Raw genomic sequence first — 15,990 nt, forward strand, 5'->3', positions numbered from 1 at the left:
AAAGCCTTGTCTGCACCATGAATGGAAACACAGATGATCTGCAAACCTTGTATGCAACTTTACCTGGGGAACGTTGGCATTACAGATCTCTGCCATGATGTAACAGATGAGCTGGAGCACAAAGAGCCCAGCATCCAGACGACGGAGATAGAATTCATCTTCCATGTCATCGTCTATGATCTCTCCTCGACGCACCATGTCCTGTAAAGCCACACAAAGGAAAGGTCTGAGGATTCTCTCAGGGCACTTTCCATTAGGAGTGGAAAAAAGTTGGTGGAATTTGTGGTTTCTTAAGAACTGTTTTGTTCCCCCAAACATTATCAGCCATATATTTCTTGCCGAAGAAGTATTTTTAATAATTCATTTAAATTCACAAAACATTTCACTCGGTTTTGAAGAAGTTACATCTTTGCTGGCCGTGAAGTGTGTCCATCTGCAAGTTAAAATTTTAATTTAAACATACAAATCACATTTCTACATTGAGGGGTGAGAGTGTGTGACTGCGGAACAGACCCATGTACCCGTGATTTACAAGTTCTTTGTCAGAGTGGAACAAAACCTGCTCTTTTACTGGCCATCTGAGGGTGCTGTTTGGCAGTGCAGAACATGACTCCAGCACACTCAAAGCCTTATCAGGCTTCTAGCTTCATTATTGACTGATAGATGAGAAAACACATCTGAAAATCCTGCACAAGGACAGCTTTTCTGTGCCTAGCCAGGCTCTTCCAGCTGTGTTTCTAAGGGGTGCTGCTGCCAGAGCAGACCTGGGACAGGGTTTTTTAGCCAAAGAGGACTGATTCCCATGGGAATGATGGCCCACTATCCATCCTTCCTCTGTATACATGAGTTTCACCAGAGAGACATGCCCAGAGGAAGAATGAAAGAGGCCATTCCATTCCATTCCATTCCATTCCATTCCCATTCCCATTCCCATTCCCATTCCCATTCCCATTCCCATTCCCCATGTCCAGAGACCAAATCTTCCTCAAAACACTCGCAAGAGCCACCTGGCAGCGAGCTCAGGGCAACCTCCTCTGAGCTGACCCCAGGATGTGGCTGTGCTCTATCCTCATGGGGGCTGACAGGCCCAAACAACTGTGTCACGTGTCACCTTCTGCATTCTGGGGTTTGTCTTCTGTTTTCGTTCTCAAACAGGGGAAGCAGCTCGTCATCCCTGCGAGCTCGCTGCAGCTCTGTGATTTATTCTGCAGCCGTCTGGCAGGTGGGCGCATGCTGGCGGAGCAATATTTCCTCATTAGAGCCATCGCCTGCGAGCGCCCCGTACCTGCAACGCTCCACAGGACGCGCCTCCTCGGGCACACGTGCCCCAGGCACGCACGCACGCAAGGTCACCAGCACAAAAGCTGACTGATGCTGCCAAATTTTGCTGCTCTGTCAAGCCAAGTCCTCGCACCTAATGGTGAGTTGAGGGTTTTAGGCGTAAGAAGGAAAATGAGCCCTGTGCAACTCTCCCTGGAGTGGGGCAATGGATGCTCCCTGGATAGAAATCTGATGGAAGTGATTTAGACAGCTGATTCTCACTTCCTCTTGAAAGCGAGAGGAAAGATTAGGTAGTGAAATACTTCTCCTTTCCTCCTAGAAATCCAGTCCACCAGTAAAAGAACAAGTTTAGAAGCCAGTGCCTTCTTAATTGTGTTGTGAAATCAACTGCTTTGGCTACATTCAGATGTGACACTTTAGCATCAGATCCTGAAGACTCCAACACATCCATGACTGTCATTTACTCCAGGTTCTCCAAATCGTGGGCACAGGCATGACTGGGCAAAGCCTGCATGTGAGCTCTTGCCAGTAAATAGAAAAATCCAATTTTGTGCAGAGAGTGACTTCCATCACCTTAAATCCATGCCAAATGGCTCAAATCTGGTCTCTAAAGCTAAACAATGATGAGTCTGGCTAGTGAGTGAGCTGAACACTGACTGAATTATCAAAAAAACCACTCAAGAAAGACAACACATTCAGTCCTGAACCACCACACTCCACACTGGCTGCTCTGCTCAACAGTGCTAAATTCCTGAGCAGAAAAACAGCCACAGGCCAGGACTCTGAATCTCCAGGGCAAGAAACAAAGGCCAGGTCTGCTCTGTATTCTGATCCGAGCATGGTGATCACAGGAGCTGGATCCAGGCAGCCGCGGTCTTGATTACACAGTGGTGGCGGGTCTAACAGCCCCTCACAGCAGAGAAGATTATTTTGTGCCAGTAAATTAAGCAGATATGAATTAGAAGACAAGTACAGTTTTAAGGTGCCTTTTCACAGTACTGTTTTTTTTTTTTTTTAAACCACAGCCACACTTCCAGTGCTAATCTGCCCTCCAGTACAGTACCAAGCAGCCTCTTTCCCACTTGGTCCCTCTTTCAAAGCTGTCAGTCGCTAACCTCCAAATGAGCACTCAGGTGCCATTTCTAATCTGCCAGCAATATGTACTGAAATGCCCCTTGCTGATGGGAGAAGACAGCAATAAGATGGGCTTCTGTGAAGCTAAAATGAGCTTCTCTCACACTAATGAGGCAGGACTGACAGGCCTCGAGGTGTCAGGTAGAGACTCCAAGCCTAAAGGTGCAATGGATGTGCCAGTGCTGTACCAAAGATCACAATGCTCCACACGGGCACTGGAGGAGATTTCTGCATCCTCCTCCCCCCTCATCTATCATTCACCTTCCAGCACACACTGCACAGCTGGGCAGAGCAAAAGGAATGGGTACTGACCAAGAACAGAGAACACCTCCAGGACCCTGGTTTTACATCCTCACCACGTGGAACAGCAAGGCCAATCCAGCTGGACAGAAATGAGCATGTTCCAAATAGCGATGAACCAAAACAAGCACCACAACGTGTCTCTCGCTCTAAGGATGGAGTCTCTCCCCTGACTATTTTCTCTCTGTATCACTGGTGACAGCTGAGGGATGCAACACATGCCCAGGAGGGGCCTTCAGACCACAGGCTAAGAGCCACACTCACAGCCATCACGTCCTGCCCTCAGCACAGCTCCAGGCAATTAGGTCTTTCTACACGAAACTGAAAGGATGGGCTGACACAAATCCCCACCTGTTATCCCCACCTGTGGATACCACACTCATCCTAGGAGTTCCACCTCTTCCTTTCAAGGATGGAGTGGCTGAGCTGTAGCACAATTAGCATGTAATTTGTAAGTCATTATAGCACAAAGTGTCTGGTGAGAATATTTTATTGAATAAACCTGATGAGCATAATTTTCTGTGGAACTATAAAAATATTAAACTATCTCTTGTCATTTCCTACCATCTTTAGAGATCATCAAGGCTATTGCTGCCACCCATAATTATACCTCATTTTAGAGAGAGGTAAAGGCCACAGGATGTTGCACCATTTCCTACAGAAATAATTAAAGAAATTGAGAGGGGAACAAGATATTTTCATTAACTAAAAACTCTGAGAAAAGTGCTAAGACAGGCATCAGATGTTGGAGACAATGCTCTCGTGGACTTTGCTCCTGGGTTTCCCATGGCAATTAGGATAATCACCAAGTTATCACCTCTGAACCTTTCTGAACAGATTCCACTGAAGCAAACAAGGGGCTAACACTGCGAAGGGGCTCAGTGACCTCATCCTGTGTCACAGTCCAGATCAGGGTGCAGATTATTACAACTGTTCCTCCTCAAAACAGCTGGCTTCAGAAATTACTCCCCTCCCTTCCACCCTCAACAATTCCCCTACCATCACTGCCATGGGCTGAAAAGCGGGGCTATAAAGCAGATCACTAAAATAAGCCAAGCTAAAAGAAATAAAAAGGAGGAGAAGTGCAAGAGCAGGAGCTTCTTATGCCAGCTGCACTACTAAAGATAAAGCACTCAGTCATTCCTTGTGTAAGCAGCTTTTCACTCCTTGTAATGCAAGACTTACACCACGATAGTCTGTCCATCAGACTCTGATCTCGCTCTCCTCAGTGTAGGCTGAACCTGTGAAACCTCACTAAGTATCATTTTTCCATGGGGCAGAGAGAAAGGTGAGGATCTGTATACCAGATTTCTGGGGTACTATGTCCTCTACTGCAAGGGGAAAGTCAAAAGCTCCCCAGTAATAGAACAGTTTCTAAAATTTTTGTACAATCCACCTCAGTGATTCATGTGCCACAACAAGGAACATTAAAGTGCCCCATAAATCCTGTCACAGCCAGACAGTGCTGTGATGTGACAGATGGAATGATGGCTTTTGCCTATTTCGGGGTGGGGCAAACGCTTGAGCCACTTCAGATCTCAGGAGATCATGTCCCTCTGACCATCTGATGATGCTACAAAATAAAGCAAGCGATAATTCTCCACAAGTGTTCCAAGCTAGGAATGAACTTCAGTATCATATTTTATACATGTTGTGGCCAATACGTTGCACCCATGAGATGCTTCTGCCAAATCCTCTTATTAGTTCTAATAGAAGGTAAAGAACTGAGGACCATTTATTTTGGATACAGGAGGAGAACCTGACCTTCCTTAGTTTTTACTTCTCTTGTGCATTTAGTAGATACAAATGGGTTAATATTATTAATTGAAAAGCTTCCACAAAAGCTTCTTCACACTCAAATTTCCTCCACCCCTGCTTTGAGCTGCCTGTTTACTACAGATGTTAATGTTTTCAGGCTGCTCCAGGGTGTTCCTGGATAAAGGGCACATACCCTTACCCTGCATGTGGCATTTTAGGGCTCTGTAGAGGCAGCTCCAACACATTACAAGCCCTCAACTGAAAAAATCCATTCTGGTTTTTGAGTTCTAAAACCCCCACACCAACACCAAAATATAAAGAATAAATAATTTCTTGCCCTGTTCTGAGGAGGAAGAACAGAGCACAGAAGGAAAGCAGGAAAGGGTAAACGCTGTTTTCCTCCAGGCGACCGCTCAGCAGTGACGCTGCCACTGTCCATATGGAGCCTGTGTGCTGGCAGCAAAAGCAGTTCCATTCATCACTCACTCCCGTGCCTCTTTGAGCAGCAGCAGTGCTCTGATGCCCTCGGAATGTTTGGCAGTGCCTGGAGAAGCAGCCTTGGCAGCGGGCAGGCAGCTGTTTGTCGGGGCCTAGTGGGGGGCTGCTGGCTGTGGCACGCGGAGCGCGTAGCGTGCGGGACGGCAGCTGCAGCCATTGCTCTCCATCAGCACTAATCAATCTCACACCCTCCCCAGCACTGATACAGATAATCTTGTGGGAAGCTGGCCAAGCTCACTAACAGCTCTGCAAGCTGCTTCCTGACTCCAGCCACTCGTTCCCTTTCAAAAGGTCTGTTCCAGCTTCAGTTCCAAGAAAGTGCTGTGCAGTTACCAAGGCTCGTGTCACTCAGACATTCACTGCTGGTGTGCAGAGAGCACACAGCCCTCGGCTGCACCTCAGCCAACTCATCAACACAGACACTTCCTCACCGCTGATCACAACTCTGCAGACCAGGGTAGGAGGCCTCGCACATTATCATGTAATTGTCTCTCTGCATTTCACCTGCTCTCCATCTGCGAAACCAAGCAGGACTGCAGCCAGGTAAAAGTGAAGGCAAATTGAAGCACAGGCTTAAGTACTTAGTAAAATTCACTCTAAGAGCCAGCCAGAAGCACTTGTAGAGAAATTATTAGCCCACTTTATCTGAGGTTACCTGGAACTTGGAAAGTGAGGCAATCGGAATTAAGAGGCAGCAGCACAGGTATGAGGGCACACCTGAGAACAGTGACTGGCTGAGCCAGAAGTCCTGTGCAGATGACATGGCTGTGCAGAGGTGTTACAGACATGACCTAGCAAAATTTAAGCAATACATACGTGTTTCTCCCCATCAATCTTCTTATCAGCTGCCTGCATTGCATCCAGGTACTTAAAATATAGTTCCATCAGCCTATCAACCTGCAAGGGCAGAAGAGAGAGAAGTAAGCAAGAAAAAGGAACAATGCAATCATCTTTAATCCTTCATGCAGTTTTGTTTTTCTCTCAGCTTCAGCCTTCACAAAGCAACAGGCAGCTCTGTCCCTCCTGGGAAGGAATGTGTTACAGAAGGAGGTACAATTCTGGTTGGATGAGCACGCTGGGGCTGCAGGCGTTTGGATGTCATCCTATATGGGAACACGGTCCCATCAGCGCCAGATAAACGGCAGCAAACAGACACGTGTCCCCAGCTCACTCTCTGTGCTGTGGTACTCCAGGCTCCTGGTTTCCCCAGTGGACTTGTCTATCTGTGCTGGATGTTCCAGCTCTCCCACTCTCCTCTGAACTGTGTTAGGGCAGCTGAAATCCCATCCAGTAATTATCTACAATTGATAGAACAGGTTATGAAAAAACACCTTTAAAACACACTAATGAGGAATACTAAGGAACCAGTATTTTCCCAGTGGCAGAATTTACAAATCCCTTGGGATTCCTGGTTTGCAAAAGCTATTTCTTTTCTGCATAGCTTTGATCTATCCACAGCCATGTAAATATTTTGGGAAGAATTTCCCAGAGCAAACACCACTAAAATGAAACATTCTAGAAGAGTGTACTACAGCAACTCCTGAACTCTCTGCAAAAGAGCTTCACCAGACATACTGGCGCCTTTCCACGCTGTCCTGATCTCAGAGCCAGCACAATGTAATACCACAGATTGTCTTCTATGGCCAGGTTTCAGCAGAGACACAACCCAGGACAGAATTGCTACTACCATATGCAACAGCACCAGAAAACAAGAGCACAGGGGATGTGGAGGCCATGCACTAAATGTCCAGTTTTGCAGTTTGCAGATACTATGTGAATGAGAGAACAAAGGTCTGTGACAGTAGAAGTCTCTACAGGCAGGAATGAGGATGGCTTTTTGTAACTCAGCAAGAGCACCAGGCACCCTGGGCAAGAACCCTCCCAGCCTGGCAGCCCAGAGACTGAGAAACACATTCAGCACTCACCTTCTCACTGTCATTCTCTGTGAATTTATTCAGTAAGCGTGTCCTCTGCTGCCCTCTCAGGTTTCGCAGAAGGGAGGCCAGGATGGAACAGACATGTTCTAGAAATACAAAAAGAAAATAGCATGCTGAGATCAGGAAGAGGAGCTTATTTCCCTCTGTAACATGCCATTAAATTTACTATTAACACTCCAGCGTGTAGCTGTTGATAAGCAGAACCCTGGCTCCTTCCCATCATGGTGAGAGGAGACGGATCAGCAGTGAGAGCCACAAGCCATGTTTGCAGGGAGCACAGATAGCTCCTCATTCCAGCCCAGCCAGTGAAGTCTCCTCCTCCTCTGCCTCAGGGACCTAAAGCACCTTACATAAAGCACAAGTTCCACTCTGGTTTTCTCCTCTTTTGAGCCTAAAGGAGCTCTGGCCAAAGCCAGCACTGTCACCAAATGACCCTCAGGTCACCAAAGCAGGGACAGCAACTGCAACAAGAGAGCTGGAGAAAGGGAATAAGTGCACTCCTGCAGAGACTGAAGTGGCATGAGCTAGTGGAAAAATTCTCAAACCAACCACTTTCATTTACAGAAAATCCCATCAATGAATATAAATGGGCCACGACAAACCAGAAACAACCAAATAAACATGTTTACAGTCTTTTCAACTGCACTTTTGGGCGTCATATTTTTCAGCACAAACCAAGGAGACAAGTAAAAAGTCAAGGCTGCAAGCACACAGGAGACACCTGTGTCAATGTCCCACCACTCTGAGAGGTGACTGAGCCACTTGCCTCAAGCCCAAGCACAGTGGTGCAAAGCAAAGGAGAAGGGCTTGAATCTCTTTCCCTTTCCAAACCAGCAAGTACTACTTCCCACGTGCATGACTGCATTAAGCACAGACCTGGTGGTTTAGCCACCCTAGCTTCTCCACAATGTCCTCACTGTAACCTTGCTGATTAGGACAGATGAAAATTAATGGCCATAAACACTTTCTCACCCATGGTGGTAGGGAGCAATGAGGCCTCAAGATGTGATATATTCAGAGGGGGAAACACAACATGCAGAGCAGAGGGATCACCATCTCACTGCTGTCATACCATGTACCTCCTCAGCGCTGCCCAGCCCAGAGGCACAAGTAGCCCTGATCAATCAGTCCAGCACAAAGAATGAGTGACACCACTGTGTTTGCTGGGAGCTCCTGCTCCCAATTGTCTGGGCCCTGGAAGGTAAAGGCACACAGGCTGCCTGGCCAGGGTGCCTGTGCTCCCTGCTGCACGGATTATCTGCATCCCGCACAAGGGCAGCACGAGGAGATGCTGCACAGGCACATGCATACCCCCCCACCCCCCCCCTCCCATTTCATTAGCTGCTTATAAATGGAGCTTCCTTTTGGAAACAGATTTCTGCCTGAGGTGGTGTCAATTTTTCATGTTCCAAGAAGATTGGGAGCGCTGCCGGCAGGAGGAGCAGGCAGATAACAGGTTTATCGGGTGGCCGCACCGTGTGGCTGCTCCGTCATTCCGACAGCCTAACGGGGGTGAAGGATGGCTCCGGGGGTGTCAGTGCACGCTCTCACTGCACAGAAACTGTTACTCCACAAAAAGCAATGCCAAATTAAGTGTTGACATTAAAAGCATGGTAAAAAACCTTCAAGTGCTTGCAAGATCCCATTTTTTTAAGGAGAAAGAAATTCAACGAAATAAAGATTTTTTTTTCCCCCATATATGCCAACATATGCTCTGCTGGTTTAGGAAGAAGTCAGCATTCTGTATGTCCCACTATTTTTTTCCCCAACCTTCTTTTTTTGGAAGTGTTGATGCAGCATTTTAGTAGCAGTATTCTCACCAATGATCTATCTTCATTGCTTTTTTTTCCAATATTCCTTTACTAGGAAATGTATTTTAGCCATCATTTTTGCTTTGGTGGTTGTATGCAGATATTTATCCATTTTATCAATAAAATCTTTAAAACTACTGACAAGTCTAAAGGAGCTGACACAGGGGTTTTGAGAACAAGGTTATTCTTTCAACATATCACTGCAGAAAATCCAAGAAATACTTAGTTGCCTGGTCAAAATGTTCAAAGAACTATTTCATAGAAGTATTTCTGAACTATCTAAACTGTTTTTTTATCAGTTTCCTGAAAAATAACGCACTAGTGTTTTTGATGCTGCACCTCAGAATCAAGGTTATGCCTGATAATGCAAGTCCTGACCCAATAAATACCAACATCCATGGGCAAGGACACTGGCCAAAAAGAGGTCAAAGCTTGATGGAATGAGAGGCTGACTCCATGATTCAGTGGATTAAAGTGTTTGCACAGCCATAGGAAGGGAGAAACACTAACCTTGGTGTGCAGGTTCCCACAGATGGGGTCTCACCATTTTACCATGGACTGACCCAATCTCCATCTCACATGTGCAACATTTCAAAAGCTGTAATCACAATATTTGCTCAGGGTTGGATCTCCTGTGGGAAACAGTGAGTAGCTGATGCTGTTCTGAGTCCCCAGAATGCAGAACCTGCAGCTGCCTGGCTTTGATCTCAGTGCAGACAGAGGCCATGAGCTGTGCATTGCCCCGGGGTGAAGCCACAGGCAGCCTCCCTGCTGCAGAATAGTCTGGGAGCTTCTCCATAGGAATGTAACACCCAGCCAAAGTCCACATCACCTGCACAAAATGCATCACTTCCAGGGAGGGCACAGACAAGGCCAGAGGCAGAGGTTGCAGACGAGCCCTATTTCAAAGAATGACTAAATGTGACTCCTTTGAGAAGCAAACACCAAACTGAGCCACGCTGAAGCACTACAAAGGTGCTTTCACAGAAATAACAGACACCACCTGGCAGCTACTATGCATTAAAAACAACTTTTTTCAATCCCAGAATCCCCTAAATTCATGGATGTTGGAAGATGGGAGGCTTCTCTCAGTAGTAGCACTGCTGCTACCCCATGGCCTGCTCACCTGTAAGCCCTGCCACCCCCCACGATCCCAATCCTGCAGGGCATCATCCCAGACACATCCTGGCTCTAGGAGGTCATATTCCATGTGCTTCCTGCAGCAGCACTGGGGTCCTGCTTAGCCCAGCATCACCTCAAGCTCTCAGGAGTCTTTGCCTCTCCAGACAGGCACAGAGACTTCAGCATGCAAGCAGTGTTTAAAACACCCTAATTAGATCGATCTTGACTTCAGCTCTGCGTGTTGGAATACAGATTAATCTATTCCATGGCTGGCACTGGCAGCTGCAACAGCAGGAGGTCCTGTCAAATCAAGCTGTAACATTACACTTCTCTGCCTTTATTATCCCCACCCCCTGCCTTTTTTTTTTTTTCTTTTTACATCTCATTATAATGGACATCTGCCTGGCAGGGGAGGAAGCTCAACAGTGAGGAAGAGGAGGCAAGCATCATCCTGCAGGAAGGGGACTGGATGCCAGGGACAGCAGCCCATTGGAAACCAAGCTGGATGATCCGGTGAACTCAGCAAACACATTTAAGAGCCTTCTGTCTTGTAAAGAATCCTTAAGATAAATTGTAGTTTCTAAGCAGAAGCAGGAAAATACTAGAAAAAAGAAAGCCAGCTCTTTGAGATACTTCTAGCCCTCCTAGGCACACAACTCTGTGGCTTCAGGGCTGCTGGGAAACCTGGATGAAGCCTTTGCCCATCCCAGTATTACAGGTGGCACTGGGACATGCTATTTCAGTGGTGTAGCATCTGATAACCCGACTTGTTTTCACATGCATTAACAATCTACATTTCAGAGGAGTAACTCACTCGATTATCTCTGCATTTGCCAAGAAAAATCTTATCTTAAAATACTGAGAACAAGCAAGAAATACCAATTTTATGGATGGGTGAAGGGGGGCCTGGGAGGGTTGGAAAAGCTCCACATGTAACAGCCCTGGTGAGCTGAATCCAGCCATCAAGCTGAACATAAAACAAAATTCTTCCTATTGACTGAGAAAGTTTATTTCTCTGATGTTCTTGCAACAGAGCACGCTCACTTTAATTGAGATAAATTTAACTCTGTTCTCAGAATCATGGCTCACTCAAATCACAGGTTCCTGTCAGAGTGTGATGGTGAAATACCAAATTAGGATAATAAAGTTCTGCTTAAACAGACTGATGCCTTCCCTGGGTGCTCGATCTTCAAGACCACCAAAAGAAAAAGACTTTCTGCTGGCTGGCAAAGGATGCTCAGTTAATATCAGAAACTCCTTATCAGGCCATGTTTCTGCTGCTGCCTTTTCACTTCCCCACGCCCGGGTTCTGCAGCAGACATTCATTCCAAGAGCTCTGCTGCCTTTAGTGCATGTCACAAAGGACTAAGAGTATATTTACTAAGAAATGGGTTTTGTTGTTGTTTTTAAAGGGAGGGTGTAGCTGAGGATCTCGAAAAGAGGCTTTGTTATTGATAGAGGGCAAACAAGCAAAACACCCCAGCAATAGGAATTCTCCTTTGGAAACAGGCTGAACTAATTCTCAGGTTATCAAATTAAGCATTCCTAAGTAAAACTGACATCCAAGACAAGAGAAGGTTTTTAAATGAAGATGAATTGGACAAACATCCTTTTATAGTTCATTACACTCTCCAAGTGAGCAAAACTCGGCTGCAAATAACCATCCTGAGAAAGAGCAGGAGGATATACAGCCTGTCGAGCCAGCTATGATTGCTTCACTACAGACTCTCTAATTCAGGAGGAATTTGTGTTTTCTCCAATTTTAGCTCACTGAGACTGTTCAAGAATTTCAAGCCAGCATCCAATGCTGTGACTCCACTGTGCTGAGAGCCACTGCACCCTCATGGACAGGGGGACACCCCGACCCTCAGCTGTGCTACAGGAAGGTTTTGGGAATGCAGATGGTCATAGAGCAACCCCCACATTTCTAAAGTCACAACACAGAAGTGTTATTTAAAATCCTACTCTCTATCTATGCCAAGAACTGCCCAGAGGCAGATTTCTGTCTGTTCCCTGCAGTCACAGACACTAAAGGGACACTGCTGTTCAACCAGCTCACAACACACAACCATGACATGGCATCTCCTACACAGCCAGGCTGGTTCTCTCAGTGGCTGTCCAACTCAGCTGGGCACTCATATGAGTATTGCAACCCCACAGACATAAGAAAACTCTAAGCCATTTTTTGTCTTCAGCTGCAAAATGTTTCTGGTTTGAGTTGCTTCACTGCCTCAGAAAAAGGGAAATTGCTTCCAACGAGTTTTTCTTTCCCAAATCTAATATCCTAATATAATGATCTGTACAAACACAGGCAAAATTCAAGTGTAGATAATGTGCACTCAGTTAGACACCACAGGCCCAATCTTCAGGCTCAGATCATCCATAAAGATGGTTAAGAAATTTTCCCTTTCTTTTTTCCTAATTACATAGTGTACATAAAGCATAAATACGTGCAGTTTGGATTTAAATTGTTCACAGGCTCCCTAGAGTAAAATAATTTTTAAACACTGACAGTGTTTAAAATGTAGCTAACCAGCACTGACACCTTTATGCTAGCATTTAGAAAGGAAGAAATACATTACAGAGAAGTTACTTTTATCAAATTTAATTTGGATTATAAATTTCTGCAATAAATAAAAGCTCAGCAAGTCACATTGAGATTTTTTTTGCCAGGGTATTTATTATTTTGTCACATTCAGAACACTGCCTTAGAGACAATAAAACAAACATGGTTTTATAGACTATCTCTTATGTAAATAACAACACTGCTATAAAACAAAGACAAGGAGATATTTTCCTACAACCATCAGATACATCCAGAAGATTTGGTGCTCTAGAGATTGAGCATTGGATGTCCTGTAAGAGGTGAAGTACCTGAAGCCACAGTAGGTGCCAGGACCTGAAGCCTGGTAGCACTTCAGCCACTGCACACAAAGGGACAGAGGGACAGGCAGGACAAACACTTTGGCAGAGCTGTTTGGTTCCTCACCCAGTGCTGGAGCATTTTAGCAAGGCTGGCCTTTAGGCAGCTGTAATCAGGCCCCAGGTTTCAGAGCCCACTGAGGACTTTGTGTTTTACAGCACAGCCTGGGGTGCCCAGCCAGACATCATCCCAGCAGCAATGCAGAGAGGGTGAGCACAGCCCAGCTCCTCAGAACTGCTTTAAACAAATACTGATGCCACTGTGGCAAAGCCATTCCAAAGAGTCCTTTAAAGGAATCTCTTCCTCCATTTGGCATACACATGAAAGCTCTCCTAATACAAGATTGTTCTAATTAATTTGTTTAAAACAGATTGAACACAGGATAAAGTTTTTATGAGAAAAGATGCAGACTGAACATGAGAGCTCTTTTTGATCAATAAACAAACAGGTAAGCAAAAAGCAGCATGTTCCTAAGACCAGAACAGCACAGAGGGAACCAGTTCCATCACGCCACACCTGCAGCATTTCCCTTAAAGCCAGAGGCACCCAGGAGCCTGTGCCATGTTCCCCACCAGGAGCAACTACTGCATGGCTGGGGTACTCAGCAGAGTAAAAGTACACACTGTGCTGCTTACACCGTGTCAGGACAACGCATGACAGACTCCAGGGAACCCTGCTGAACATCTCTATTACCTCCTGTCGTTAGAAATTCAGTAACTCACCTGCCCAGTGATGCAAAACAAAGAAAATTGGACTTACTACCACAGCCTTTTAGGGAGAGTTTATTTTAATAGAACTGATTTCTGGACTCATCTTAATGTTCTCCATTTCTTCAGCATGATAATGAGACGGCGGTGTGATACAAAGCCTGTTTGCATGGATCACTTCATTTTCCTGAGGCCAGATTGGCTTTTCAGGCTATCACAGAAATAGCCAGGAACTGACCCTCTCAGGGTTTTCCAGACCAATCCTCACTGCAGCCGGGACTGCACACAGGTATTAACTGCAGTGTCCAGAAGCGGCAGATGAGACAAAGATTAGCTCACTTTCCAAAACTGAAAAATTAAGTCAACGGCATGAGCCACAGACTCAGATCTCTACCCAGAGAACCTCCTATTGCAACTGAAGCTTTCTCTCAGTAAGAAGAATTAAACAAACCTCACTTCCACACTGCAAATGAAAATTTATTTCAAAACATCCCCTAAATCATTGAAGTGTAACTGCATATTTTATTATATAAACCTGCAATTTTATTACATAACCTACAGAAACCAAACCTACCTCTGCAAGTCCATTGAATAAACCCCAGACTCACAACAGCATTTCCCTCTCACCATTGTCCACCCAAGAGAAGCAACACAAGACAGATGAAGTGACTAGAACTGTCAATAGGTGTGTGAATTGCTCTGGGGTTGGGTGACAGGCGAGCCCCTGCTCTCTACCTGTGCCAGGAAAGCAGCCACTGCCACACATATGTCCAGCCCATGCCACTGCCCATTCCTTGTCCTCAGGAGGGAGGACAAGCACTGTCCCCAGCTCAGCAGCTCTGGCAGAGAAAGGAGCTGCTTAGCCCCAGTTAATGCCTCGGCCAGCACCCAGAGAGCTCTGCACGGACAGCATCTCCCTCCTGGCCTTGGGAGAACACCTGAGTCCCACCCAAGCTGCCAGGACAGTCCCAAAGCAGGGGATTTGGGTGTAGAGCTCCCATGTTTTCACTATTTCCTTCGACTTCCCCTTGACTCACTGCAGGAGTTCAGGATGGATCCTGGGCATATGTGAGACTCACTCACATCTCTTCAGCTTTTGACAATATTCATCCTCTGTAGAACTGAGCTGAGTAATGAGCTGGCACAAAACCTTAAGCATCACTAGCAGTATTTAAAGTTTCTTCCAAGACATAGCCCATGACCAACAAAATGGGAAAGGCACTTGTTACCGGGAGCAGGAGGGACTGACCACTCAGCTCTGCACAAGGTTCCACAGTAATCATAGTTTTATTCTACAGCAGATCTCTGTTAAAGCAGTTTTCGAGGGTAGAGAGTAAAAAAATGTAAAAAGGAAAAAAAAGCAACTTCAAAAGCAATGCAGTTTATTTCTGCAATAGCTGATGTTCATCCAGTCACACTTCAGTGCTCAGAGCCATGAAAACACTGCTTTTGAGGTGACATTTGTAGTTGCCTCATTACTCTTTTCAAGAGACTTCTGCATCAGAGTAAGAGCTTCAAACAACAGACTCTACAGGAGTAAAATAACTTATTAACAGCACACGAAATGGAATCGCCAGGGGCTGCTGATACCAAAACAAGCAGGACAAGTGTGCCCTCAACAGCAGGGAGCAGCAGGCTGGACACCCAGACCTGAAAGCTGCAGAAGGAGCCCTGAAAAGACGGGTGCTGTGTCCTTCCCTCCCTGCAGGTACTTTTCAGACACTGGCTGTCTATTCACCTCCCCCATGGCAACAAGAAGGATCTGGAAACACACCTACCTTCATGTTCTTTTTCAGTTGTTCCAACTTTCTTTATCTTTTTGGGTGATTTCATGAAGAGAGGGAAGATGGTTCTCAGCCCAAGGATGTCCACAAACTTGTGACAGTTGTCTGTGCCCTCTGGTCCGATCATGGCATGGTCCAGCACCTTCAGGGCACTGCTGCGGGAGATCTTCTTCTCCCTGTGAAAAGAGGAAAATTAAATTGTACAGGGACATGAGGAGCTCTGGAGCACCCTACTTTAAAGAGACAAGGGAAAGGAACACAACAAGGACAAGATGAAGAGTCTGAGCACAAGCTCTAAGCAAGATTTTTCTTCTAGAGGCCAAAACATTGTATCAACAGTAACTCTTTTCAAAACTGTGGCTGAGAATATTGTCTTGGTTATTTCTTTTTTAATGTCTTTTGTTTCTTTTTATTTTCTATTTTTATTTCATGTTATGTATTTTATTGTCATGGTTTTATTTTCTTATTTTTTGGCTACTGAAGAAGATATTTCTTAACTCCTTTACAAACACCACACAAAACAAGGGAATGCTGGGTTGATACAAAAGGCAAATACTATCACACCAAAAAGATGAGGATTTGGATCTAATAATAGTTAAATTCAATAAAGGAGTAAGTTTGGTGAGCAGAGCTGGGTCAGCTACAAAGAAATGTCATCACCAGGACCCAGACAATGGAAGGAGGCAGACAGACTGGCTTTTCTGCTTTAATGCCAATTCAGAATGTTGATGGTGG

At 45.6% G+C, this 15,990-nt stretch overlaps 1 protein-coding gene across 1 annotated transcript in view; it reads right to left on the reverse strand.

Moving 5' to 3' along the window:
* Positions 1–15,990, reverse strand: part of CTNNBL1 (catenin beta like 1) — a 47,231-nt gene that overhangs the window by 5,836 nt on the left and 25,405 nt on the right. The window contains exons 11-14 of the mRNA XM_066198999.1: positions 15,250–15,431; positions 6,897–6,994; positions 5,788–5,868; positions 64–201 (exon numbers count right to left, since the gene is read on the reverse strand). Coding sequence (XP_066055096.1) covers positions 64–201; positions 5,788–5,868; positions 6,897–6,994; positions 15,250–15,431 — 499 coding nt within the window. The remainder of the gene's footprint in view (positions 1–63; positions 202–5,787; positions 5,869–6,896; positions 6,995–15,249; positions 15,432–15,990) is intronic.

The sequence above is a fragment of the Chamaea fasciata genome, unplaced genomic scaffold (genome assembly GCF_029207755.1).
Source record: "Chamaea fasciata isolate MVZ Bird 193981 ecotype frontalis unplaced genomic scaffold, bChaFas1.0.hap1 SCAF_17, whole genome shotgun sequence".
Lineage (NCBI taxonomy): Eukaryota > Metazoa > Chordata > Aves > Passeriformes > Sylviidae > Chamaea > Chamaea fasciata.